Source organism: Equus caballus, chromosome 10 (assembly GCF_041296265.1).
Source record: "Equus caballus isolate H_3958 breed thoroughbred chromosome 10, TB-T2T, whole genome shotgun sequence".
Classification (NCBI taxonomy): Eukaryota; Metazoa; Chordata; class Mammalia; order Perissodactyla; family Equidae; genus Equus; species Equus caballus.
Genome location: NC_091693.1, coordinates 10701408 through 10727821, shown reverse-complemented (window position 1 = coordinate 10727821; position 26414 = coordinate 10701408). Strand labels below are relative to the sequence as shown.

Below are 26414 nucleotides of genomic sequence, written 5' to 3'. Positions count from 1 at the left end.
AACGGTCGCGGGAGACAGAGATGCTAAGAGGAAAATGGCAATGCAAGCTGAATGACCCTCGGTCTCAGGGTTGGGAACAAACTAGGAGGGATGGGGACCGTGGGAAACAGAATGCCTGCTCCAGTCGTGAGGCCTCGGTGTTGCCAGATTTTCAGATTTTGTTTAAGTGAAGTCGAAAGTTTACAATTCCATAAATATCTCTGCTCTTATATGTTGGTAACTAATTCTTTTTTTTTTTTTTTGAGGAAGATTAGCCTTGAGCTAACCTCCGCGGCCAATCCTCCTCTTTTTGCTGAGGAGCTAACATCTGTGCTCATCTTCTATTTTATATGTGGGACGCCACAACGGCATGGCTTGATGAGTGATGCACTAGGTCCGCGCTCAGGATCCCAACCGGGGAACCCCGGGCCACCAAAGCGAGGGTGAGAACTTAACCGCTACTGCCACCGGGCTGGCCCCACTAATTCAATATTTTTTAATGGTTGCACAAACCCAACATATTAAATATACTGGCCTGTGAGGGTCATCAGTTGGTGACAGGGTCTTGGATAGCAAGAGTTCCATAAATGGGATCTGATCCACATAACCTCTAAAGTGCCACAGCGTCAGCAGCAGGGGAGGATATACGGTGGAGGCGGGGGAGGGTGGAAATACAGGCACGGGGCTTGGGACTGAGACCCAAGCTAGGGTCTTGGAGGATGGGTGGTCATACATACAGTTATTCACTCACTTATTCAACAGCTGTATATGGAGGCTGACTCAGAGCCGGGCACTTATGGTCACAAATCTCACCATGTCATGGATGATAAGAAACACCCGTTGTCAATTTCGCATGACTGTCCCAGGCCCTGAGCGCCGTGCTTTACCTGCGTAACCGGATCCAGCCCCTGCCACTACTCTGAAGGAAGCTCACTTCTTATCCCAAGTTAAACGGCAGGAAGTCAAGGTGGAGGGAGATCAAGGAGCTTGACCAACGTGCCACCGCCACATAAGCAGCCAAGGAGGGCTGATTTGCCCTCAGTTTTCCTCCAGAAGCCTCTCACATGTTTCCTGCGCTGTACCCTCCTTTCTTACTGTACTGCTCACTCTGAGCTGTCTCCCCACTGGACTTGGGGCCCAGGAGGGCAGGGTCTGAGGCTGTCTCAGTCCCTGCTATGTCCCAGCATCACCCAGCCCAGAGCTGGGCACAGAAAAGATATCAGTGAATATTCGTTTGTTGCATAGATAAACAAATGAGTTTCAAAGTTGCTCTCATTGTCCCATGCTGAGGATACAGAGTTCCGGGTAGTTTAAGTGATTTGTCCAAGGCGTATAACTAGGGAGAAAATAAGCAGGGAATTAAATCTGGACAGCTTGACTCCTGTGTTCTTATCCAATATGCCAAATGCTGGTGGACTGAAAACCGGCAGTGCACGAGGTTGTTATCTTCCTGCTCTTTCCCCCAGACTTGCCCTTTCCTTATAGAAAGCTTTGGGAGCTCTGTGCTTGGGAGAGGAGAGCAGGCAGGAGGGTGGGGAGGGTAAAGGGAGTGGGAAAAAGGGAGAGGCCGGCTGGAGAAATAGGACTGGGGCTGATTTGAAGGAGAGAGTGGGGAAGTCTTGAGGGGTTTCTCTAGACCCATAGGGGGCAGCCGGAGTCGGCTGCTGGAGGTGCGGGGGCGGAGAAAGGGTGGGGACCAGCCCCACGGGGGGCGATGCGGTAGCTGCAGCAGCGGCCGCAGGAGTTTCCCACAATGCAGCGCGGCGCGCTGTCCCCGGTGCTGATGCTCAGCGCTGCCCCGGAGCCTCCGCCGCGCCCGCCTCCCGCCCTCTCGCCGCCGGGCCCGGGCCCCTGCCATGGCTCAGCTCGGCCCGGTCCTGCCCCAGAGCCGTCGGGGGGCCTGGGCGCGGCGCTCGACAGCAGCCTGCGGGCCGCCGTGGCATTCAAGGCGGAGGGCCAGCGCTGCTACCGAGAGAAGAAGTTCCGGGAAGCCATCGGCAAGTATCATCGGGCGCTGCTGCAGCTGAAGGCGGCGCAGGGGGCCCGCCCTGGAGGCCTGCCCGCCCCCGCCCCCGGGCCCGCCACCAGCCCGGGGCCAGCCCGCCTCAGCGAGGAGCAGCGGCGCCTGGTGGAGAACACGGAGGTGGAATGTTATGACTCTCTCACGGGTACGGGGCCGTCGGGGGGCGCGTATGTGAGAGGGGTGGGGAGCTAGGGGCAATCACGAAGCCCTGGGGTGGCGGGCGCTGCAGGCTTGAAGGCTGGGGTCTGTAGGGGGAGTCCTCAGAACTAGATCAAGGAGAGGGGTTGGAAGTGTAGGGGACCACAGGGATGGAAGGAGCTGGGATGCGGGAATGGATGGGCTTTGGGGTGCCACCTGCGAACCTCAGGTGAGACAAACTTACCCTGGACGAGCCATTCGAGGCCCATCCCTCACCTGTGAGCCCGCCCCTAGCCCTCTCCCGTCTGGAAACCTCCCAGCTAATCACCCGGGAGCGCCTGTCTGTGCTTTTCGCGCCCTCTGGCGGCGGCGCAGATCGCTTCCATTCTGATTGGTCAGAGCTGGGCGGCCGGGTGGCCTGAGTAGTCCCTGAGGACGGCTCAGCCGTGGGAAAGGGTGGGGTTCCCCGCATCCCGAAAGCCAGGTGAGGTCTGGGCGCCGGCCGGCTCTGAGAGCCCGGGTCCCGGTGCCCCCGCAGCCTGCCTGCTGCAGTCGGAGCTGGTGAACTACGAGCGGGTTCGCGAGTACTGTCTCAAGGTGCTGGAGAAGCAGCAGGGCAACTTCAAGGCCACCTACCGCGCCGGCATCGCCTTCTATCACCTGGGCGACTACACGCGCGCGCTGCGCTACCTGCAGGAGGCCCGCAGCCGGGAGCCCACAGGTGAGGGGCAGGCGGAGCCCGGAAAGGGGCCTCGCTGCTTGGAGGGAGCGCTGGACCCCCGCCCGTTCCTCTCTCCACCCACCTACTCCTTCCACATCTTCTCATGCACTCGCCTCCCATTTAAATGTCCGCTCACCCATCATTCCTCTGACATTCACCCAACCAGTTCTCGTCTATTCAGCCCCTGACTCATCCTGATGCCCCCACTCCCCTAGCAGCCACTTCCCTATCTGCTCACCTACCCCATCTCCCTTACACGCCCCCCCCCACCCCCCGCTCCCCAGTTCATCCACTCCCTCTCTCACCCATTCACACTCTCACCTACTCGGTCACCTGGTTCCTGGCGATCTAGGAAATTGGCCCAGGGTTGGGGGTTAGCAGAGCTGGAGGCTCGTTCCTTGCCCTGTGGGAGATGGCAGTCAGAGGGTGTGTGTGTGTGTGAGTGTGTCTGTAGGCAGAGCTTGTATTAGGAGCCAGTGACGAGGGAGCACAACAGGTGCACGACATGGGGTTGTGGGAGCAGAGGCAGGATCAGCCGTCCTGGTGAGTGGTGGGAGAAGCGGCTGCTTGCAGACAGCCCGGAGGCCGCGTGGCAGGGCGACCAGGGCCTCCAGTGAGCGGCATTCCTGGCAGAAGGCAGAGCCTGTGCGGAAGGATGGAGGTGTGAAACGCCCCCACTGGCTTGTTGTGGCTGGGGCTTTGGAGAAGGGTTCTGGCAATGCTGGCTGTGTGGGGAGGCACTGAAGGCTGGGGACAATGAGGTGTGAGCCAAGGTGGGGCAGCTGTCCCCCGCTGCCCCAGGACTTGAGGATAATGCCCTGCCCGCCTCCCCCGCAGACACCAATGTCCTGCGCTACATCCAGCTGACTCAGCTGAAGATGAACCGGTGTGGCCTCCAGCGGGAAGACAGTGGGGCCGGGGCCGGGGCTGGGACGCGGGACGTCATTGGCTGAGACCCACCTAGCGGGGCTGTCCCTACCTCTACCCCTACCTCTACCCCTGCCACCTCACCGTGTAAACTCCCCCAACTCATGTGTTCACAGGTAAAGCATTTGTCACTGGTAACCAGAGCCTCTTTGTGTGCTGTTCTGGTGGGGACCGGGGAGGGGCTATGGGCTTATGCTTCACCCCGGGGACTTGAGAAAGCCAGCGTGGGCGGGGGGTGCACAGGGGCATGGCCCGGGGTGGCGGCAGGCCGGGAAAGACGCACAGCCAGGCGCGGTAGGGGGCAGGGGCTACCTTTAATGCTGCATTTGTGCCAAATCCCCCGCGATGCCCTGTCCCTGAGTGTCCCGGCCCCCCTCCCCCCGCTGCAGGGCGGGCGCAGGGCCCCACCCCCTGGGGTACAAAGGAATAAATTAAGTGTCCCCCCTCCCCCCTTCCCCAATAAATAGAGCGGGTATCCTGCCCAGGGCCTCCCGCCTGGGCCTGGCGGGCCGCGGCGGGGCCTGGGGCGCTACATTCAAGGCTGCCCCGGCGGGCGGTGGCCTCAGCGGGAGCCCTGGGCCTCGCACAGGGGCACGGTGCTGTCCTGGCTCTGCCCCTCCATGTCCATGTCAAGCAGCGTGGGCTGCACGCTGGGGGGCCCGGGGCTCTCCGGACTGTCCGGCCTGCTGGGAGGCGAGATGCTGAGTGTCTGGCCAAAGGAGACCAGTTTCCAGGGGTCCAGGCGGGGGCGGCTGGCGGCAGGCCGGGGTCTCGGGGCGAAGGTCAGGGTGGTGGGGCGGCCAGGGAACTCGGGGGGCCGGCGGCGGGTTGGGAACAGGGCCTGGGGGTCGGGCAGGCGAGGAAAGTCCAGGGGGTCTCGAGGGCCTGGTAAGAGAGGATCAGACGAGATGAGGGGGGCAGATGGGGGGGGGGGGCGTGCAGAGGGCGGCATTAAAAGCCAGGAGAGGACAGGGAAACTGGAATTTCTGACTTCTCTCGAAAAGCCTCCAGATCTTGCTGGGTCCACTTTCTGGCAGGGGTTGCACCTGCGCCTAGGCCCTGATCACTGCTGACTGCCACTCATCTGGGGGCGACCCTCCAGGGCCTGCTTCCCTTTGGACGCTCTAGACAAAGCCCCCATCCCTCCCTCTCCTCGGCTGGCTGGGTTCCTGCAGACCACCCGGCGGAGAGACCTTAGACATGACACCCTCTGAACGGGGACAAGAGCACGTCACCACCCGGCTGAGGATTAAGTAAAATAGCAACAGTGAATGCAGAACACTTAGCACGGTGCCTGCCTCATGGGAAGTCCTTAACGCCTGTCTGTCCCACCATCTTTGTCACGTTAGTCAACATATAGACAGCAGCCCCAGCACAGGGCTGTTCGCTATAGTTACCACTGTCGCCGTTAACATCACCTGCCTGGCCCCGTGGGCATTAGAGTCTGGCACCATCCCCCCCCCCCCCCACCACCCTGTGTTTCAGTCACCCAGGGACCCTCAGCAGGGAGGGCCATGGGGACACAGACCCCTCCTCCCCACGCTAAGCAGGAGGAGGCCGCTGCTGGGCTGGGACATCGGACCCTGGCGGGGGCAGGGGGCAGGGCCGCTCTCCGCGCCCCGGGCGCGCGGCGCCTCACTCACCAGGGCCGGGGCCCGCGGGCTCGGGCGACCCCCGCTGCCCCAGCGCCCCGTCCGACGGCGTCCGCCTGTGCCCGCGGCTCACGGCGCGCGCGGCCGTGACGTGGGTGGGTGTGAGCGACTGGCGGGGGTCCTTCTTGAAGCTCTCCAACTCCAGGTCCACCAGGGGGTTGGGGCTGGGCGCGGGCGGGGAGGGCGGCGGGGAGGGCGCGGCCGGCGCGGCCTCGTCGCTGTCGGAGCGCAGCAGCGAGCGCGTGGAGTTGCAGTCGGACACGGACGACAGCGACACGAGGGTGGCCGAGGGCGCCAGGCCCGGGCCGGGGTCGTCGCGGCGGCCCGGGGAGCGGGCGGGCGGGCCGCGGCCGGCGCGGGCGAAGAAGAGCCCGTCGAGCCAGCGCCGCTGCTCCTCGCCGTCGGCGGCGCGCGCCTCGGCCAGGTCGGCGCCCAGGCCCACGGCGCCCAGCAGCGAGGCGCAGCCCAGCAGGGCCAGCTCGCAGCGCCGCCGGCCGCCGGGCGCGGGTCGCGCGGGGGGCGGCCCCGGGGAGCGCTCGGCCGGCAGCGGCGCCGTGAGGTAGGCCGGGGTGCTGTACGGGGAGGGGGGCACGCTGCCGCCGCCCGCCGCCTCCGCGAACTCCTCTGCAACCGGGAGAGGCCGCGCTCGACTCCGGCTGGTCCCGGGCCCCGGGGACCCTCCGACAGCGAGACCGCCGAGTCCCCCCTTGGCGCGGTTCTCGCATCTTCCTCCCCGCAAGGGCCCCTGCCCCTGGGAGTGACCCCGCACCCGGGGGCCTGGCTGTCGCCCTTTCCGGGAATGCCTGCTCCCCGGGGGACCAGCGAAATCCCGCTCCCTCCCCCAACCCTGGGGAAGGGTCCCCCGTTTGTCTCGGGCTCTGCTCCCCTTCGGGCCAGCGGATGTCCCCTCCCCCTCTCCCTTAAAGGGGCCCTCACCGTCTTACCCATCTCATTGAGGCTGGCGAAGCCAGGGGCGATGGGGGTGTGTTTGGGGGATTTGCCCAGGTTGGGGGCGCTCGATGACCACTGTTTGCTCCCTTCCCCCAGGGCCTTCAGCCTGCAGGGGGCACCAGAGATGGGGGGTCGGCGGCCTTCGCTGCGCCACGGGCCTGGGGGCGGGCGCAGGGCGGCCCCGCCGGTACCTCTCCTCTCCTCCAGCCCGCTCCTTCTGCAGGGTGGAGCTGGGCCCCCACGTGCGGCCCTTCTTCTTGCCCCCAACCAGCTCTTCCTTCTTTGGGGGCCCGCTGCGGCCCCATGTCACACTGCCACCACTGCTGCTGCCACTGCTGCCGCCGCCACCACCATCCACGGGGGTCACTGAGCCGAGAGAAGCCACTCGGTTACTGGGTCTTGGCCCCACTGAGCTCCCAGCCTCCCTCTCCCCACTCGGACCCTCCCTCCACCTGGAAGCCCCAGGGATCTTGGGTTCTAACTCCAGTCCTGAAGGACCCTTCCCTGCTATAAATCCTTCCATAGCTCCCCACCGCTGTCAGGACAATGGCCCAGCTCCTCACCCTGGCATTCAAGGCCCTTCATATGCATTCCCTGCCCACTTCCTCAGCCTCATCTCCCATCGCTCCCCACGGCCTCAGCCGTCACCCATCCCTTCAGGTTTACTGAGCAGCTGCGAGCGTTTCCATTTTAGCAGGTGAAGAAAGGACCCTACTGGGTGAGCCACCTGTGTGGGGTGTCAGAAGGGGAGCCGTGCTGTGGGAAACAGGGAGCAGGCGAGGGCTGTGGAGTTAGAGAAGGCTCTCCCATGGGAGAGCGAGAAATCTGGCAAAGACCCGAAGGAGGTGAGGGAGGGAGCTAAGTAGACACCAGGGAGAGGAGTTTCAGGTGGAGGGAACAGTGAATGCCAAGGCCCTGGACACGCCCGGAGTGCTCCCAGCCGGCCAGGAGGCTGGTGTGGAGGGAGGACGAGGAGAGAGACGGAGTCAGGATACGCAGGCAGAGGGCCTTAGGGGCCTGGTTGGGACCCATGTCTGCTGGTTCCCAGTGGGGCGCTTCACAACTCCATGCCTTTGCAAAGGTTGTTCCCTTCACCTGGAATTCTGTTCCCTTTCGGTCCTTTTCCTGGCCTGGTTGGTGGCTTGCCCTTCAAAGCTCCAGGTCTGCATAGTTTGTTCCCTGGAAGGTCAGGTGCTCTCTCTCCTGGTCCCACCACGCTTGAATGGACCCTGATACCAGTATTGATGACCTCTGTATGGTTGTTATTTACCTGAACCCTGACGGCTGGACCTCTGCCATGTGGCCCCCACTGTGGCCATCTCCCCATCCAAGGCGCCCCCCAACCCGGGCCAGCCGTCCTCATCTCACTTGTCTATGCTGTCCTAAGACCCTGCTCCTCACAGCTGCCAGAGGGCAAAGGTGAACCCGCTCCGTCACTGCCTCGCCCCAGCCCTCCCCGGCTCCCGTCATGTGACAGTAGAATCCAGATTCCTTTTCCTGCCTCTCCAGAGTTCCTCGACCACAAACCTCCCGCCGCCTCCCATTCACTCTCCTCCAGCCAAGCCGGTGGTTTGGGGCTGATAAACATTCCCACCTCTGGGCCTTTGCCTTGGCTGTTCCTTCCGCCAGGGACACTCTTCCTTCCGATCTCCGCATGTCTCAAAGCCGCAAGCTCAGCTCCTCCCACGGGCCTTCCCGGTGTCCAGCAGCAACTGTTCTTCCTTCTTCCCCTCCCGGTTTTCCTGCCCAGTGCTTCTCCTGCTCACTGACTGGTCTCCCTGTTTCCTGTGGTTCCCCCCGCTTGGTGCAAGGTATGTGCTCAGAGAAGTTTGCTGACTGACTGACTGACTGACTGGTCAGGGCCTCGGGAGATACTCACGGCGAATGGCCCTCAGCCGGGGGATGATGCTGGGGCTCGCGGGGGGGCTGGCCCCGTCGGATCCTTTCCGCTTATCCAGGGTTGGAGAGGCCTGGACAGTGATCTTATGCTCAAAGCCTGCACAAAGGAAGAGACTTTCCTGAGCAAACGGCTCCCTGGCTAACAGAGAGGAGTGCCCCGCAGAGAAGGAATGACAGAAGGGGACCGCCACCATTTGGCCTTCCTTAACGTGGCGGTTCTCCAAGTGTGGTCCGCAGGCCGGCAGTGTCAACATCACGTGGAAACCCCCTGGAAATGCACCCTCTTGGGCCCTCACTGGGTCAGCACCCCTGGGGTGGAGGGGCAGCGATGTACCTGTCACAGGCCCCCTGGGTTCCCCTGAAGCATGCTCGAGTTTGAGAGCAAGGCGCCTAGGGGGTCCCTAATTAACTAGGATGGACGAAGGCCCTAGGCCTGGGTGCCCAGGGAGGCGGCCACTAGCCATCCGTGGCAACTGAGCATTGAGACGTGGCTCGTGTCACCGAGGAACCGGGGAGTCCGACCTTTCTTTATTTCATTGTAACCAATCTAAGTTTGTATTTAAAAACAGAGACTCAGCTCGGTTATTGGAAACACCCAAGCACGCTTAGAACAACTTGGGTACGTGAATCTACGTTTTCAACTGTAAATCTTACAAAACCTAAATACAGGTCAAGTATTTTTGGTGGAATTTCAGTGCCGGGATGGAGATGAGCTGTGCAAATAAAATACACACTGGATTTCAAAGACGTAGTGTGAGCAAAGAAGGTAAAATGTCTCATTCACAATCTTTTTGGGTATTGATTAGGTGTGAAACCATAGCATTTTGGATACATTGGGCTAAATAAAATATATTATTAAAATTATTTTTTTTCCTTTTTTTTTTTTAACGTGGCTACTAGAATATTTAAAATTACACACGTGGCTTGCATTACTTTCCTGTTGGCCGGTGCTGTTCTGGGCACTGCTCTGTGGCTTGTAACATCCCAGAGAGAGAGGCACCCAGTATTCGTGCCTTCTGACACTCCCAGGAAGCAGCCTTTGGGAAAAGAAACTGAACTTGAAACTGATTAAGCCTTGCTGACCCACGTGAAACTTGTTTTTGCAGGTCCCAAATGACTGAAGATCATCAACTTCACACAGTTTACCCTAATCCCAATTTACAGGAAATTGAGGGGACCAAGGGACGTGTTAAGTGATCCCAGGGGGATGCCAGCAGCAACATCCAGGCCGTGGAGATGCAGTTTTTCCATCAATTATTGGCAAGGGGGAAAAGAGGCAGATTAGAAGATATTAAACACATAGTTGGGGGCCAAAACTGTAAAGAAAACTAAGGAAGGGGCTGCCCTAAAAGTCAAGACTGGGGCCGTCCCCAGGGGGTGGGGAGCACAGGGCCTTGTGTCTGGAGGGGCATGTGCAGGGCATCTGGGATGGCCAGAGGATCTCTCGGGGTTCAGGGGGTGATTATGCTAACTTGCTAAGCGGTACCCAGTTTTTTGGTCGTTTTCCATACGTCTGATCTGTTTAGCCATAAAAAATTTTAAAAAGTGAAAGGAAGAGAGAAACCCTGGGTGAGGGATGCTCCCGGCAGCCAGTTGGGGGATGCTCAAGGGCCGTGGGCGGTACCGGAGGGCAGGCTGATGTGGCTGCCGCCTTCCCGCAGCTTGAGCAGGCGGCTGCGCTTGAAGTTGCCCCTGCGTTTGCGGACCCGCGGCTTCTCCTGGCTCAGCTGGCACATGAGCAGGTGCAGCTCGCGCTCCACGATGTCCATCTCGCGCTCGGCCAGCTCCTGCTCCCGCCGCCGCAGCTGCTCCTCCTGGAAGCGCTGCTCCTGCGCCGCCCGCAGCAGCTCCTCCTCGCGGCTCCGCAGCTCCTGGAGGAGAGGCGGCGGCTTGCGGGAGGGGCTTCGCTTCTCCGCCCCTGGGGATGGACCCGGGGCTGCTGGCTCTGGTTGGGGCCTGCCCAGGGGCGTCCTGCTGTGGGGCCAAGTGGGGGTACACTCCAACTCACACTTCACCAGCCAAGCTGGGTGCCAGGGCAGGGGACGGGGTTAGCCCAAAGAAAGGGGTGCCTTTTCTTTTTTCCCCCTTTGATTTTAAATTTTTTAACCTCTTTAATTTGGAAAACTTCAAACATGCACAAAAGCAGAGAGAGAATAGTGCACCCCCTTGTGCCCATCATCCAACTTCAATAATGATCTATACTTTGCAAATCCTTTGTCCTGTACCCCGTCCTTCTCTCCTCCCTCTCCTTTTTGCTGTAGTATTTTAAAGCCGACCCCAGCCCTCCTGCAGCATCACTTGTAAGTACCACAGTGCAGGGTGCCTTTTTCTTATTAATCCCTTAACAGCAGGCTGGCTTCTCTTGATATGCAGAAAAGGCTCCCTTGGCCCTGCATGGACCCAAAGACCGGGGTGCAGGGGAAGGGACTCTGGCCCCCCAAGGCATCAGAACTCAGGGAGCTTGCTCCCTCCCTCCCCCCGCGCCCCCCTCACCTTCTCCTTGGTGCGGAGGTCATCGAACATGTGCTGGATCTCTAGCTTCCAGTCCTCCTGCAGCGAGTGGAAGGACTCCAGCGGCATCTGGAACAGGGCCGACTGCTCGATGGCCTCCAGCTGCTTCAAGATGCTGCCGAAATCTGGCCGCCCGTGGGGGTCTGGGTCCCAGCATTCTGGGGTGGGTGGGGGACAGCAGTGGGAGTGGCGATGTCAGGGGCCGTGCTCTGGGGCATCAGCCTGCTCGGTAGAAGGCAGGACACAAGGGACTGTGGACAAACAGCTCCCATGGAGCCGAGGGGAGGAATTCAAAGCCAAATTCCTGGCCATCTTTCACTCTGGGAGAGAAACCTGGGGACCAGCTCCCTGACTGGTGGTCCACTCGGGGATCTGGGAGGAATCCCCGGGCCGAGGAACCTAACAGGCTGCCCTCAAGAGCTGGGGGCCTGGCCAGAACAAGGGTCTGGGGGCCATGGAGCCAACTGCAGGGGAGGCTGTTCCTGGTCCGATGGCTCCAGCCCCTTCTCCCTCACTCCTGGGCCCACTGGTAGGGATGGGTGTGAAGGGGTGGGTTCTGGGCCCGAGGGCGCCTGCCACCCCAAGCTGAGCCTACCCTCTCCACGGGGCCCTGGCTCACCCTCCAGTAGGCGGGCAAAGGGCTCGGGGCAGGTGGAGGGGATGGGCAGCGTCAGCTTGTTCATAGCCACGCCATATGCCACGGCCAAGGCGTCGATTTCACGGTAGGGGACCTCCCCTGTCAGCAGCTCCCAGAGCAGCACCCCGAAGCTGCAGGTGGGGGAGAGGAAGGGGTGATGCCGCAGCCCACCCCAGTCCTCACCTGTGCCCCAGCCCTGCCTCCGGTCCCCTGCCTCAGCCAACAGCCAGCCCTGGCTGATGAGGCCACAAGGTCCTGATCTGACCTCCATCAGCCCAATCTCGATAGACGTGGCGGGGCTGCCTCTCTTCCCTCACTCCTGCCTGAACACCCGCAGTGGCCCCCTGTACCCACTGGGCAAATGTGCCCTCCTCAGCCTGACCTCTGATGACCCCGGCAGCCTTGCCTTTGTGCACTCTCAGCCCCCCTGCCAACCCCAGCTTCATCCTGGAGCCACACTGGAGAGTTGAACAAGCCCTGTTCTTCCTTACTTCTGGCTTTTGCACATACTGTTCGCTTTGTTGAGAACACCCTTCCCTTTCTGTAACTGTCCTTTAAATCACAACTCAGGTGTCCCCTCTGCCAGGAAGGCTTCCTTGGTTCCACAGCCTCCAAAGCTGGGTTAGAGGCCCCTACTCCATGGCCCCCCAGAACCCTGGGCACTTACCTCTAAAAACAAGTTAACACTACTTAACATTTATAAAGCACTCACTCCAGGCCAGCACTGTGCGAGGCACTCTCAGTAACCCTCACAACAGCCCTGCAAGGCAGAAGGTATGGGTATGACCTCCATTTTATCTGACGAGCAGCTGCAGGCTCAGAGAGGTTAAGTTACCTGCCTAAGGTCACACAGCTAGTAAGTGGTGGAGCCACACTCGGACTCAGGTCTGCCTGATGCCCATGATAGTGTCCTTAATGGCTCCACAATGCCAGAGTGCACACCACTGTGCCACAATCACCTGCGTGTCCATCTTCTCCAGTGAGCTGTGCTCCCTCTGGAGCCCAATCCCCATTTTGTGCCGTGCCTCGCATGCGGGAGCGCCCTGTGCCCCCACATCCACACATGCACTCCTTCAACACACACTTATGAAATGTCTACTGTGGGCCAGACACTGTCTGGGCACTGGAACTAGAGACGCCCGCCTGCGCTCACACAGCCCAGCCTCCCCTTTTCGCTCAGGGGCAGCACCGCGGAATCGGAGCTGGGCACAGACCACATGAAATAATGTCCCACCCTCCTTTGCAGCTAAGGCTGCCCAGACGGCAATGGTCCTGGCCACTGGGATGTAGGGGTGTGTGTGTCCTGGGCAACTAACTTCCAGAAGGTGTCCTTAAAGGGAAGGGGTGCTCCTTCCGTCTTTTCTCCTTCCTTCTGGTTGGAATGTGGACACGAAAGCTGGTGCTCAAGCAGCCATTTTGGACAATGAAGTGAACTTGGGAATGGAGGCCACACAAGGTGGAAGAAAATAATAGTGGTTTTCAACTGGAGATAGCATGACACCCTCCCCCTGCCCCACCATCCCTGGAAACCTGTGGGGTTGTTTTGATGGTCACAATAGTGCTACTGATGTTAGGTGGCTGGGAACCATGGATACTTAGTGTCCTGAAAAGTACAGGCCAGTACCACACAAGGAAGAATTTCCCTGCCCAGTGTCCGTGACACCCCCGGGAAGGAACCCCGACATAGGACCCTGATTCCCTAACACTGGGGGCACCACACCAGCTCTGGGCTTTACACGAGAGCAAACACTTCAGTCTTATTTCTATTTTGGGTTTTCTGTTCTCACTGCTGAAATACGGCTCCGCTAAATGTTTGTGACCGTAAATGAACGTCTGGCGGGACGCCTGTCAGAACATCCCCCCCGGGGGCTGCACTGCTCTAGTTGGGGCTTCCCGGCTGATCGGTCTGCCCAATGGCCACGACTCTGCTGCTCGGTCCATCTGGAGCCTCAGCCGGGGACTGACCCGGGCTTGGCTCCCCCTCCAAAGGCCGCGGGTCCAAGTGTTTCTGCTGCCACCATCAAGTCTCGCTGGCGATGCCAACAGCCTCCTCGCTGCCCTCCCGCACTCACTCCTGTCCTCTCTGACCCAGCACCCAGGGAGCCTCTGCATTGCGAAATCAGATCCCGCCATCCACAAACGCCTCCAAGGGCTCTCCCTGACACCGTCCAGCTCGCTCCTATGTCAGTTCCTGCCGCTCTCCTCCCGGCCTGCTCTGTCCCAGCCCCACGGGCCTTGTAGCTGTTTCTGGAACATGCCGAGCTGGCTCTCACCTCAGTACCTCCTGCGTGGGAAGCTTCGTCCCCCAGACTCTGCTGGCAGGCTCCTGGCAGCCACTGGGAGCTCAGAGTCACAACGGTGCAAGTGCCCCTGCTCAGAAAAGCCTTTCCCAGCGTCGTCCTCCAGCCCGCAGAGGGCTTTCCACCCACCTCCTGGCTCGTAACACTAGCTAATACTTTTTCTGCCACATTGATAAAAATTATTTTACAATTTTCTTAACCTGAAAACAGCTTTTTTTCAGCTTCTTGTGTATTAGTTCATTTATTTACTATCTCTGAGGGGAGAAAACACGTCTGTTTTTATTCACTGCTGTACCCCAGCCCCCAGAGAAAAGGACAGATGCACGGATGGATGGACGGATGGATGGATGGACGAATGAATGAATGGTTGCCTCCAATGGCCTCAATTTCCTATTTGACACGTGGGGGCAGTGGACTGGATGGCGTCTGAGGGGCCTTCAGTGCTGACATCCTATCTCTACACCTCTGAGATTATTACTGGAATCCAGGTCCTCCATGGCCGCCACTTCCGCTAGCAGAACAGACAGCTGCCTTGGGGCCTGGCTGATGGTCTGACCTCACTGGCAGCCCCTGTGCCAGACCCCGATCCCGGCTGCAGTGGGAGACTGTCCCTCCGCCTCTGCCCTCGCCCCCCCCCGCCCCCATTTCTGGGAGGCCTCCCCGGCCCCACCGTCAGCACCTCCAGACGTCACTGCTTTTGGAGAAGAGGGAGAGACGGATGACCTCCGGAGCCATCCAGGCGTAAGTCCCCGCAGCGCTCATTTTGGTGGTCTTGTGCCACTCGCGGGCGAGGCCGAAGTCCGTAATCTTGAGCACCGTGTCTGCGAGGTTGTGGTTCTCGATGGCCTCCAGGATAAGGACTGTGGGGGGGGGAAGAAAGGCGGGTCACCCCAGACCTGCTGGGCTGCAGACCCGGGCGTGCTGGCCCCGGCCTCGGCCGGCATCTCCTACATGTTCTTTGTCCCTCCTCCAGCTGCCCGCTCTGCAGCGGCTCCTTTCCTGGCCTGGCATACCACGAGCCCTCCCAGGCCATCTCACTCCTGCCCCAGGCTCCCAAGAGTGGGTAGGGGGCTTCCCCTGGGTCCCCTCCCCTCCTGACACTCAGCTCTAGGGAGCTCAGAGAAAGGTCAACGGCCAAGGGCTTGGTTATCCATGGTCCAGGCCTTGAATTCCCAACCACCCCAGACGTGGGATTACAAACCAGGAGCAGAGGGGACGCATGTGGTGTCCCTGGTCTCTGTCACCCGCTGTGGTGTACTCCCTTCCAGGCCCCAATTCTACTCCTTTCCGCGTCACACTGTTTGCCACGGGACTTCACGGTTCTTTCCACTAAAGACGCAGAGCACATGTCCCCATCCTTTACTCTGGGCTGACCATAGGACTTGCTTTGGCCAACAGGACGAGGCAGAAGGGAGAGCGCCAGTTCCAAGCCGAGGCCTAAGAGGCCTCATGTGTCTGCCTGCCCTCAGTGCATCTGCCACCACCACGAGAGCACGCCCCGGCGAGCCCGCTGTGCAAGGAAGACAGCAGATCCTGGAGCAAAGCCCCCCAGCTGAGCCCAGCCAAATGAGTTTACCCTCCCGCTGGCCTGCACATGCATGAGCAGTAATAAATGACTGTCGTTTAGAGACCCCAAGTCTTGGGGCTGATTTGTTACACAGCAGTATCGTGACAAAATCTGATATATCACTCAAGCACAGTGAATTGTTCCAACTCACCTGCTGCCTGGGGTCATTGCTAACAACAAGAAGAATCAGGTTCATGTTTATCAGGAGTCCGTTACACGCCAGGCACTGTGTAAGCCCCTTCCATGAGTTAACTAGCAAGCAACCCATTTTATTGACTAGCAAACTGAGGCTCAGAGAGAGGAAGTCACTCGGCCACGATCACACAGCTAGAAAATGTTGGGGCAAAGAGCTGAAGCAGGTCTGTCACCAGAGCCCAATCTCTCAACTACCAGCTTCTGTCAAACAGGGGCCCCAAAGTGTCCAGCGGCCTGCCTGGGTTTGGATCCCAGCTCTGCCCCTTATTAGCTGCATAACCTTGTATCGTTTACTTTATCTTTCTTAACACCTTTAAGATTTCTTCTCTGTTAACTGGAGAGGAGAAGAGTGTTTACCTTATTAGGGTTGTAGTAAAGATTTATTGCCTGAGGCAACAGCAGGCAATTTAAAAACGTTAGCTATTGTTAGCATGGGATGTCGCCATCACTGATCCTTATTTCTCCACCTTCGTTGTGACCATTCTTGGCTACTTCTCCCGTCATAACAACAACAAGGTAATCCTACTACCATGCCCATTCGGCAGATGAAGAAACTAGGGTTAGAGAGATGGGTGCGTTGCCGAAGGTCACACGGTTGGTAAATCTTGTCCATTCTTTTTTTTTAAGATCGGCACCTGAGCTAACATCTATTGCCAATCATTTTTTTTTTCTTCTTCTTCTCCCCAAAGCCCCCCAGGAAATAGTTGTATATTCTAGTTGTGGGTCCTTCTAGTTGTGGCATGTGGGACGCTGCCTCAGCATGGCCTGATGAGAGGTTCTATGTCCCTGTCCAGGATCCGAACTGGCGAAACCCTGGGCCGCCAACACGGAGCGCGTGAACTTAACCACTCGGCCACAGGGCCAGCCCCTTGTCCGTTCCTTGAAGCCTGACTCAAATGCCACCTCCTCATGGAAGGCTTGCGTGACTCCACCTTCCAGAAGTCCTCCCTTTTTGGGTCCCCACCTCTCCTGTTTGTGGAGTGACCCTGTGACAGAGGGAACACCCCATGGACTTACACTTTATTTCTGCATCTCCCAAGCTGGGCCTAAATCAATTCCCTTTAAAAATATACATCTGTTCATGTCACCACCTGCTCCAAACCCTCCAATGGTTTCTACTCCATTGAATGAAACACCCCAAGTCCTCACCACAGCCCGCAAGGCCATCATGATCTGGCCCCCGTCTACCTTTCCGACATCATCTCCTTCCTCCTCTGCCTCACTTCTGCTCTTCCAAGCCCTCTGGTCTCCTGACTGTGTCTCTGACAAGGCCCACTCATTCCTGCCCCAGGACCTTTGCTCTGCCGAGCGCTTTGTAAGGCTGGTCTTCTTTGCCCAGTTCTCTGCTCTAATGATGCCTTCCTTGACCATCCGACCCAAAGAGCTCCTCTGCCCCATCCTTAATCTGCTTTCTTTCCTTCAGAGTCTGGGATACTCTGAAATTTTATCCATCCAAATATCAATCGTCTATTTCTGTCCACTAGACTCTAACTTCCGTAACGGGGGAATCTTGCTTCATCCACTCTGTAATCCCAGAGCCTAGGACAGTGCCTAGTACACTGAATTCTGCTTAAGAATTATTGGGTGAATTAACCAATGAATGACTGACATCAGATGAGGAGCCCCTCGGGGAAGGATGAATGTGGAGGCCGTGTCCTCTGTCTCAGGCATGGAGCAGTCCCATTGCCTGGGCAGCAAGCCTTGGCCAAAAGAGCCCCAGGAACCCTTTGTCCAGGTGGCACCGGCTACAGAAAAACTTGGGGGTGTGGGGGTGTGTCCTTACACCCCACCTGCAGGCTGTGTCTCAGCAGGGTGAGGACGGACTGAGAAGGGGCCGCAGCCTTCAAGAGGAGCATGCCAGCAGTCCCGCCTCCATCCACCCGGCATTTCAGGGGCGTTCGAGCACGAGCATCCACGAAGGCAGGGACCGCCTGTGGCTGTCTTGCTCAATTCCCCAGCCCTGGCACAGGGCTTGGCCCAACTCCGGCACTTGGCAGCTCGCTGGTGGGTGCACAAACGCCAGGTCTGAAAGGTAAGGCATCCCTCTGTTCTAGGGGCTTGCAGTCGGGGGGGCAGAGAAGGATACAGCAACAAACTTACAAAAATAGTGGGATGGCGTCAAACAAATTTCAAGATGTAGAACTGACAGGAATCAGAAACAGATGAGATGGAAAGGGAAAATGCTCCTATTTCATGCGAGGACAGGGAACATGCTGGCCTCCTTCGCGGTGGAGCCCTCTTGCTCAGCACATGACCCGGCCCAGTAAATACCAAATGAAAGAAAGAATAAATAAGCGGCAATGAAAGGGAGCGAGATGCGGCAGAGGAAGGATGGGAGAGCCAAGAAGTTATGATTTCCCCCTGCTCTATCCTTTAAGGCCCAGGACAGGGTCTGGCACACAACAGGAGCTCCAGAAATATCTGGAGAATGAAGGAAATCTCTCGTTTGTGAGTACCAGAAGGGCCGACACCACGGCTGTCTCGGTCCCTGTTGGGCTCCCATTTAACAGGTGTTCAATTAATATTTGCCATCATCCTGAGAAGCTCCTTGATCTAGATGTGGGTCCTGGGGACCTTCCTGTCCACCTGGCCCCAGGCCCCACTCAACCAACCAATCATCTCTTGAGAACCTGTGACAGGCCGGCCAGCCTGCAAGCTTTCCCGTAAGCCACATCTCTTTTCCTCCTGCCTCATCTTGTCCACTTTGCCTTGGCCAGCTGGGAGGAGGCCTAGGATGACTCCAGGAAGTAGTTCTCAACAGGGGGCAATTTTGCCCCCCAGGGGACCTTTGGCAATGTCTGGAGACATTTTTGGTTGCCATAACTGGTGGTGGCAGGCGGGGTATGCTAATGGCATCTAGTGGCTAGAGGCCAAGGATGCTGCTAAACCACCTACAATGCACAGGACAGTCCCCTACAATCATCTGGCCCCAAATGTCAACAGCGCCCAGGTTGAGAAACCCCGGCTCTGGGCTAGGGTCTTTCTGTCCCTGCCTGGTGGACTCTGGCATCATGGTTGGACAGTGAGCGCCATGAGGACCGGCTCTGCATCTGTCCTGTTCTCAGCAGGAGACGCAGGGCCCATCACAGTGTCACAGTGTTCATGGATAATTCTTTACGGAGCTACTGTGACTCTGCAGCCTGGAGGGCAAGTAGTCCTTCAACCTTTCTGAGCCTCCGTTTTTCCACCCGGCCCTGAAGACATACTGCTGCCCCTTCTCATCCCAGGCAGCGTCTTCAGGTGTCCCCTTTTCCCACCACCTAGGCTTGGCCTCACAAGGTTCTGCAGAAGCAAGTTTTTTGGGGGGAGGACACCACTTACTGTTGATGGACTTGAGGTCCCGGTGGATGATGGGCACAGGGGCATCATTGTGTAGGTAGTTCATGCCCCGGGCCACCTGCACGGCCCAGTTGACCAGCACGTGAGGGGGCACCCGGCGACCCGCCAGCACCCTGCTCAGCGCGCCCCCCCTGGCATACTCCATCACCAGGCAGAGGTGTGGGGGGCTGAGGCAGGCGCCTCTGAGGGCAATGATGTTGGGGTGCTGCAGGGCTCCGAAGAGCCGGGCCTCCTGGCGCACCTGCTCTGCTGTCAATGCCGGGTCCCGCTCAGGGTCCAGCCGGGCGGCCTTGACGGCCACCTCCTCGCCACGCCACAGGGCCCGATAGACCTTGCCGAAGCCCCCTACCCCGATGATCTCCTCGAGCTGCAGCTCGTGGAAGGGGATCTCCTGGGGCAGCTGCAGGCCCGCGGGCGCGGCGGGGGGGCCGGGGGTCACGTAGTTGCTGGGGAAGACGCCCACGCGGCCGCTGGGTAGCCGCCCGGTCCACCAGCCTTCGTCGCCGGACACGGCCCAGTCCTGGGAAAGCACCTGGACGCGGTCGCCCCTCCGCAGGGTCAGCTCCTCGTCGCCCGCCGCCTCGTAGTCGAACACAGCGGTCCAGACGGGCCCCGCGGGGGTCGCGCCCCACTCCTTGGCCGCCCCCCCCACCTCCTCCTCCATGGGGGAGGGGCCGGGGGCTGCGGGAGGCCGCTTCACACAGGCTGCCCGCGGGATGCAGAGGGCGGGCCCCGGCGGCCAGGATCGGGGGAAGTCCCTGCGGGTTCTGGGGGGCTCCTGGGGGCCATAGCTGGGGGGCCCTCCGCAGGAGCGAGAAAAAGCCTCCTTAAAAGGGCAGGGTCGTCCCCTCTGATTCAGCTGTCCAGGCGGGGCCGGGTGGGGGTAGGGCGACGGGTTCACCGATCGCCCCCAAATGTCAGGGCGCTAAGAGGGCCTGGACGCGCGGCTCCCGAATTCCTGCCGGGGCCCGCCGGTGGGGGACGAGGGCGAGGGAAGCAGGCAACCCCCTTCCCCGCGCCTCTCACCCCGCGCAGCTCCACCGGCGGCCCCCGGCTCCGCATCCCGGGCCACGACCGCCGGGCGGGGCGGGGGTGGCGGGGTCCGGGGGGCGCCCGCCCCAGGACGGGGTGGCGCACCCCTCGGCCTCCTCACGCGCGGGGCGGCCGGGCGACCCCCATCTTCAGCACCGGCCTCCCGGTCGGCCCCAGCCCCTGCCCCCGCCCGCACCGCTTCCCGGGGCCGCCGGCGATGCCTGAGTGACGTGCTCGCCGCCGCCGCCGCGGTGCCGCTTGGGAGTTGTAGTCTCCGGCTGTGAGGCCTTGAGGCCGGTCCCCAGTCTCCCAGCCCCCAGAGCCCCGCTGCCAGCCTCGGGCCACAGTGGGACCCCGCAGGGCCGAAGGAGTCCTCCAGGGGTGATAAGACTGGCCTCGGACCCTCCCTGGGGTCCGGTGGGCAGGATCCTGGAGGAGGGTAGGAGGGGGCCAAGCGTCCCTCGCAGACCCTGTGGGGGCTGCGGCCCAAGGTGGGCTTGACCGTAAGGGACGCGTTTCACAAAGCGAGGAGTAGGAACTGCGAGAACGATGGTTACTGCCCCGAGCATCTAATGCGGCCGGACGAGGTCTCCGCGGCGGGCCGGTCTCTCGGGGTCCGGACCTGAGGTGCACGCCGGGAAATGTAGTCCGCTCTCGGACCAGCGCTGCGGGAGGCAGTTCCCAAACTGCGGGCTTCGGGGAGCCGGCTGGTGGCTCCAGCAAGCTAGGGGCTTGGGCTGATGGCGAGGCCTCTGCCGGGAGGACGGGGCTGGGAGGATGTGTTTCCTGTCCCTGGGGAAATCACAGCCTCGTCTGCTTTCCCCACCAGCCCATGGTACCCTCAAGAATCTGCCACCTCCCCCCATAATAGGAACTTCAATTTACTGGAGTTTAATGTACGTCGTGTGCTAAGCGCTTTGCACACATGGAATCATTGAATCCTCACAAAGCCCCCATTTTACAGATGACTGCACAGAGAAGTCAAGTCACTGTCCAAGGTCGAATTATAAATGCAAAGCAAGAATCAAGGACAGATTTTTTTTTTAAAAGATTGGCACCTGAGCTAACATCTGTTGCCAGTCTTCTTTTCTTCTTCTCCTCCCCGAAGCCCCCCAGTACATAGCTGTATATTCTAGTTGTAGGTCCTTCTGGTTGTGCTATGTGGGACCCTGCCTCCGCGTGGCCTGAAGAGGGGTGTGCTAGGTCGGTGCCCAGGATCCGAACCTGGGAAACCCAGGCCCACTGAAGCAGAGCGCAGGAACTTAACTACTTGGCTACTGGGCCGGCCCCCCAAAAACACATTTTTAAATTAACAAAAACAACAACCCTGATTTTTTAAACCACTGCCTCCCCATTTAAAGAATGAGGAAACTGAGTCCTGTGGAGGTTTGGTGACTTGCTCAAGATCCGGAGGCTTGTAAGCAGCAAAATTCTGGGTCTTTTTGCTTGGCCTCTCCTGTGTGGTCTGGGAGTCTGCAAGGAGCAGAAAAGAGGGGAGCTGTGATGGGCTCGGGCGGCCCAAACTCCAGAGAACTGCCACACAGGCTCCTGGGAAGTTGTTCCACTCCGCGGGGAGGTGGGTGCCTGGTCTCCTGGCTGCCCCTCAGGGAAACTCAGGAGCTACGAAGACCGCTTGGCGGAAGAGAGAGGCCCCGCTTCATCGTGAGGATGGGCGTTTATGCTATAACCTGATATATGCGTTCCTGAAAACAAAAAACGAGAGTTCTCTAAAACAGTGAGCTAAAAATAACAAGCCTTTACGGGAAAAATAGAATTAGGGACAGATTGCTCTAAATGTGGGCAAAATCAGAGCGTTACAAAACCAATAACGATTCTAATAGAAATACTAACACGGTTAAATGTGCCCGGGCATTGCGCTCAGCAAGTCTTCAGTGACTTCTTTGTCGTCTTAAAGGCTGGGACTTGTGCTTCCTCCTTCAAGATGCCGGTCTGGAGCTAATAACTTTGAATGGAGACCGTTTTCATCAAAATTAAAAATCTGACCCAAGGGGCAGTCTTCTTCATTAACCTGTTCTTTTAATGTGGGAAAATGTCTTTGCAGTTTCCTCCTCTGCATTCACGGCTTTGCCTCATACCGTAATGCGGTAGCAAGTGTCGTGGTCTTTGAAGCCGCGAAACCAGCCACTGTGGATCTAAAGGAAGACGCTTCTGTAGATCTTCAGCTTTTCCCCTTAAGATCTTCTTTTACTACTAAGGCTTTCCCTTTAACTGTGAGAAAGCTTGCCCCTGATTGCTTCAAAACATTAACTTCCTGGAGAAAATTGCGTGTTCACCAACATGCTTGTGTTACGCTGACACCATTGCTCTGTTTACTAATTGCTTATGGGTGATTTAAGTCAAAGGTGCCGGTGGACAGCGGCAAAGGGGGTCTCCCAGCAGAAGCCTACACTTGGGTAAGGAAACGGAGCTGGTTTGATTCTAAACAAATGGGAGTGGGGAGTGGGGTGGAACTTGTCAATTCCATAAAAAAATCTTTTGAATTTTGATTGGGATTGTAGTGAGTAAGTTATTAATTTGGGGAAACTTTATGGCTTTGTAATACTGAGTCTTGCATCCTTGGACATAGGTATAATTTCCTCCTGGGATGTCTTGTACCTGCTTTCTTTGGTTTGCTCACTGGAACTTTACTGTTTTTGCTTATTTATGGCTAGGATTTTGTTATTTTCTTCTAATCAGTTACTCCTGTTGTGTTTGTAATGCTGGTCTTGGATCTAGCTACCTTGCTGAATTCACTCTTACTTGTTCTAGAATAGCATGATAGCTAATTCTCCATACTTTTCCAGTTAGATGACCCTGTTGCTGGCAAAAAAATGACAGTTTAGTCTTTCCAATCTTTATAACTCATTTCTCACCCCCTCCCCCTTTGGCTAAGAGTCTTCCAATACAATGTTGAATGATAGCGGTGATAATGGACAATCCTTGTCTTGTTCTAGACTTTTAAAGGAAGGACCCTAAGCTTTCACCATTAAGTACGATGTTTTCAGTAGATTTCTAGTAGAAATCCCTTTATCAAATTCTATTCCTAATTTGCTAAGAGGTTTTTTTTAAAACAAGTGTTGAATTTTCTCAAACGCGTTTTATGTGTTTATTGATGTGATCAGATGGCTTTTCTGCCTTACTCTGTGAATACTGAGCCATCCTCCTCCCTTTCACTATCGCTGGATTTGATTTAACAATGTTTTCCTTGGGGTTGTTTTGCATTTGTTTTCATAAGTGGAATTGGCCCGTGGCTTTCTTTCTGGTGCTATCCTAGCCCAGTTTGGGCATTAGGGAAAGGCTAGCCCTATTCAATGATTTGGGGGGACCATCTTTTTCTGCTGTGTAGAATGGTTTGTGAAATATCGGAGTCATCTGTTCTTTGAACATTTGGTACAACTTGCCTCTAAGAACATCCATGCTTGGTGTCTTTTTTGGTAGGTCTTTGACTACAATTTCAGTTTCTTCTGTGGACATTCATTTATTCCGATGTATCTCTTTCGCCTGGAATAAACTTTTGTAATTTATGGTTGCCTAGAACATATCTTTTTCTATCTAGGATTTCAGATCCGTTGTCATAACTTTATATATATTATTTCTTATGACTCCTTTGTATCTGAAGTTATATTTCCTTTGGCTTTCCTATTTATTTGTTCCTTCTCTTATTTTTCTGGATCAAACTTGCCAAACATTTTATAGTTTTATTGTTTTTTTTTTTAAAAAACCCAGCTCTTTGTTTTACTGATAATCTCTTCTACTTATTTTTATGGAGTGGGGGGTTATTTTATTTCATTAATTTCTGCTATAATTATTGATTCATTCTTTTTTTATATATTAGTACTTATTTTGTTATTCTGTATATTCCAGGTTTGATATGTGGTGCTTCAATTGTCATTCAGTTCCCCCAAAAAATGCAATTTCAATTTCCTTTACCCGCAAATTATTTAGAATTTTTTTTTTGAGGAAGGTTAGCCCTGAGCTAACATCCACCACCAATCCTCCTCTTTTTGCCGAGGAAGATTGGCTCTGAGCTAACATCCGTACCCATCTTCCTCTATTTTATATGTGCAATGCCTGCCACAGCGTGGCTTGATAAACGGTGCATAGATTTGCACCTGGGATCCGAACGGGCGAACCCTGGGCTGCTGAAGTGGAGCGCACGAATTTAACCACTACACCACTCAGCCAGCCCCTAGAAATGTATTTTTGAATATCTAGGTACATGGACTTTTTCTTGATTTTTTTGGTAGTTGATTTCTAATTTTACTCAATGAACATATTCTGAATGATATAAATTCTTGAGAATTTGTTGATATTTTGTTTTTGACTTAGTATGTGGCTTTTTTCGTTTTGTTTTGGAAATGCTCTGTATGTGTTTTTATTTTTTATTTTTCTCTTAGACTATTTTAGATGTTTGTTCGATATTGGAAATGAGGTCAACTATCATAAAGTATTTCCCTTCATCACAAAAATTCCATATATTAAGGATTTACACAATCTAGGAAAAACAAAATCTAGAAACATTTTTTTGCCTGAGCAAGCAGTCGTCTAAAAAGGCTCTCCAAAGTCTTGACTAGAGGTGTCATACCTCGCAGTGAAATTCGTGGTTTCTTCAACACAGCGCTCACCTATTTCACGTAAATTCTGTCTCAGTGCGAACTGTATAATGAAGGATTGTATGAGAAACTTTTTCTAATGAAGGCTCTTTTTTGATCAGCATTTTTGCCACCATCCTGAAAATTTCACAGTCTTGTCCATAAACCTGTTCAATCTCTTTGGTTTTTGATGCTGCTGCTTTAGAGCAACTGGCGAGCTGACTGTCTTCGAATAATTCTGTGCCATCTGTTGCGTTTGACTCAGGTCCTTCGGGCTGGTCAATGAGCGATGGCGCCGTGGGTCCCGCCTCGTACTCAGAAATTTCAGGTAAGTTGCTTTCAATTGCCTTCCCTAGGTTTCCAGCAGCCCAGTTGTTTGCAGCCTCAGCAAGTTCCTTTTCAGTCAGCCTACTGGGTTTGTCTAACACCTTTGATGAAGGAACTGCCGAAGAACTTGAGGGTGAAGTGTCTCCTGATGTTTTCACAGACTGAACAGGTCTCTCTTCTGTGTTGAGACTGATGGAAAGAATACGTTTTGCTTCTGTCTGGAGAGTAGTTTTTACTACTGACGCTCGAGCCAGATCTGCTATGTGGAGATTCCTTTTGGCCTGTTACAGGTGATTCTCTGAAAAAAAGGTGTGTCTCATTTATGAGGAGACTGATCTCTCAAGAATGGGAAGGGTAGAAACCTTTTCTTCTAAAACCGTCTCTCCTGTTCCTGTATTCAGGCTGTCAGCCTGCGGAATGATCCTCTCTTGTCCACCAACAGCCAGATTCATCTCCTCTGTGAGGTGGACCACTTCTTCAATCATGAGAAAAACTGCGGCCCTCGTCGTATTCTCAGTGATCGACATGACTGCGCTGTCCATGGTAGCTTCCTTCGCCAGGTCTGTCTGGTAGTGGCGGTTTCTTTGGCTCAATGTTAATTACTCTGTGGTAGCCATCACTGGGGTGACTTCGAGGAGGTACTCACCTGTTCTCTTCGAAGTCTTTCACAGTCTTACCTTCCCTCAGACCATATTTCATTTCTTCTGCGAGCCATGACTCTGGGCCACTGGGACATCCCGCAAATGCAGTCACCCGCTCATCGCCACTCTCGCAGGCAGGCTGTATGTGTTTTTAAAGGATGTGCATTCTAGTTGTTGGTCTGATAGTAGAGGTCTGAATAAAAAAAATTATTAATTATCTAATTCTTTTCCTTTTTTTTTGAGGAAGATTAGCTCTGAGCTAACATCTGCCACCAATCCTCCTCTTTTTGCTGAGGAAGACTGGCCCTGAGCTAACATCCGTGCCCATCCTCCTCTTCTTTCTATGTGGGATGCCTGCCACAGCATGGCTTGCCAAGCGGTGCAGTGTCCGCACCTGGGATCCAAACCAGTGAACCCCGGGCCACCGAAGCAGAACGTGTGCACTTAACCACTGTGCCACCGGGCTGGCTGCTATCTAATTCTATCTACTATATCCTTTTTTTTTTTTTTTTTCCTGTTTGATTTGTTGGCTTCTGGAAGGTGTCATAAAGTCTCCCATTATGCATAGGGTATGTCCATTTCTCCTTCCAGCTCTGTCAGTTTTTGCTTTATATGTTTTGAAGTTATGTTGTTAGGTGCATAACGGTTTATGATATTAAATAACATCAGTGAATTATTCCTTTTATGAGTATGCAATATCCTTTGTTGTCCTTTCTAGTGATTTTTGCTTTCTTTTTCTTTTGCTTCCTTTTTTCTTAACATTTTTTTGCTTCCTTTTTTGCTTCCTTTTTCTTAACATTTCCTTTGTCTTTCTTTTCCCATTCATTCGTTTTTCTTTTTGTCTTTTTCTGAGAGCTGATTTTACCGTGCTGTTTTATATCTGATGCACTATTAACAATGGTTATCTTATTGTCTCCCCATATCTCCACTCCCACTTCTATTTCTTCCTTCACCTCATAGACACACTTTCTAATGTGTTTAAT

The 26414-nt window shown here is 56.0% G+C and overlaps 2 protein-coding genes, 1 long non-coding RNA gene and 1 pseudogene across 3 annotated transcripts; 2 read left to right on the top strand and 2 right to left on the bottom strand.

The window, feature by feature from the left end:
* The first annotated feature begins 1222 nt into the window (after window positions 1–1222).
* On the top strand, window positions 1223–3926 carry TTC9B (tetratricopeptide repeat domain 9B). The gene is made up of 3 exons (XM_023649743.2): window positions 1223–2147; window positions 2679–2861; window positions 3699–3926. The coding sequence occupies exons 1-3, from the start codon at window positions 1733–1735 to the stop codon at window positions 3812–3814; spliced, it is 714 nt and encodes a 237-aa protein (XP_023505511.1). The 5' UTR covers window positions 1223–1732; the 3' UTR covers window positions 3815–3926.
* Window positions 3927–4083: 157 nt separating this feature from the next.
* On the bottom strand, window positions 4084–19909 carry MAP3K10 (mitogen-activated protein kinase kinase kinase 10). Its single transcript, XM_067053914.2, has 10 exons — window positions 18822–19909; window positions 14418–14598; window positions 11421–11569; window positions 10784–10959; window positions 9915–10161; window positions 8271–8387; window positions 6583–6757; window positions 6385–6497; window positions 5432–6064; window positions 4084–4673 (listed from the first exon to the last, which is right to left on the bottom strand). The coding sequence occupies exons 1-10, from the start codon at window positions 19501–19503 to the stop codon at window positions 4351–4353; spliced, it is 2796 nt and encodes a 931-aa protein (XP_066910015.2). The 5' UTR covers window positions 19504–19909; the 3' UTR covers window positions 4084–4350.
* Window positions 19910–22168: 2259 nt separating this feature from the next.
* LOC138915917 (uncharacterized) lies at window positions 22169–25350 on the top strand. Its single transcript, XR_011422381.1, has 4 exons — window positions 22169–22285; window positions 24729–24791; window positions 24951–25099; window positions 25192–25350. It is a non-coding gene; the product is annotated as an uncharacterized lncRNA (long non-coding RNA).
* On the bottom strand, window positions 24417–25505 carry LOC100067940 (periphilin-1-like; annotated as a pseudogene).
* Between the last annotated feature and the right edge of the window lie 909 nt (window positions 25506–26414).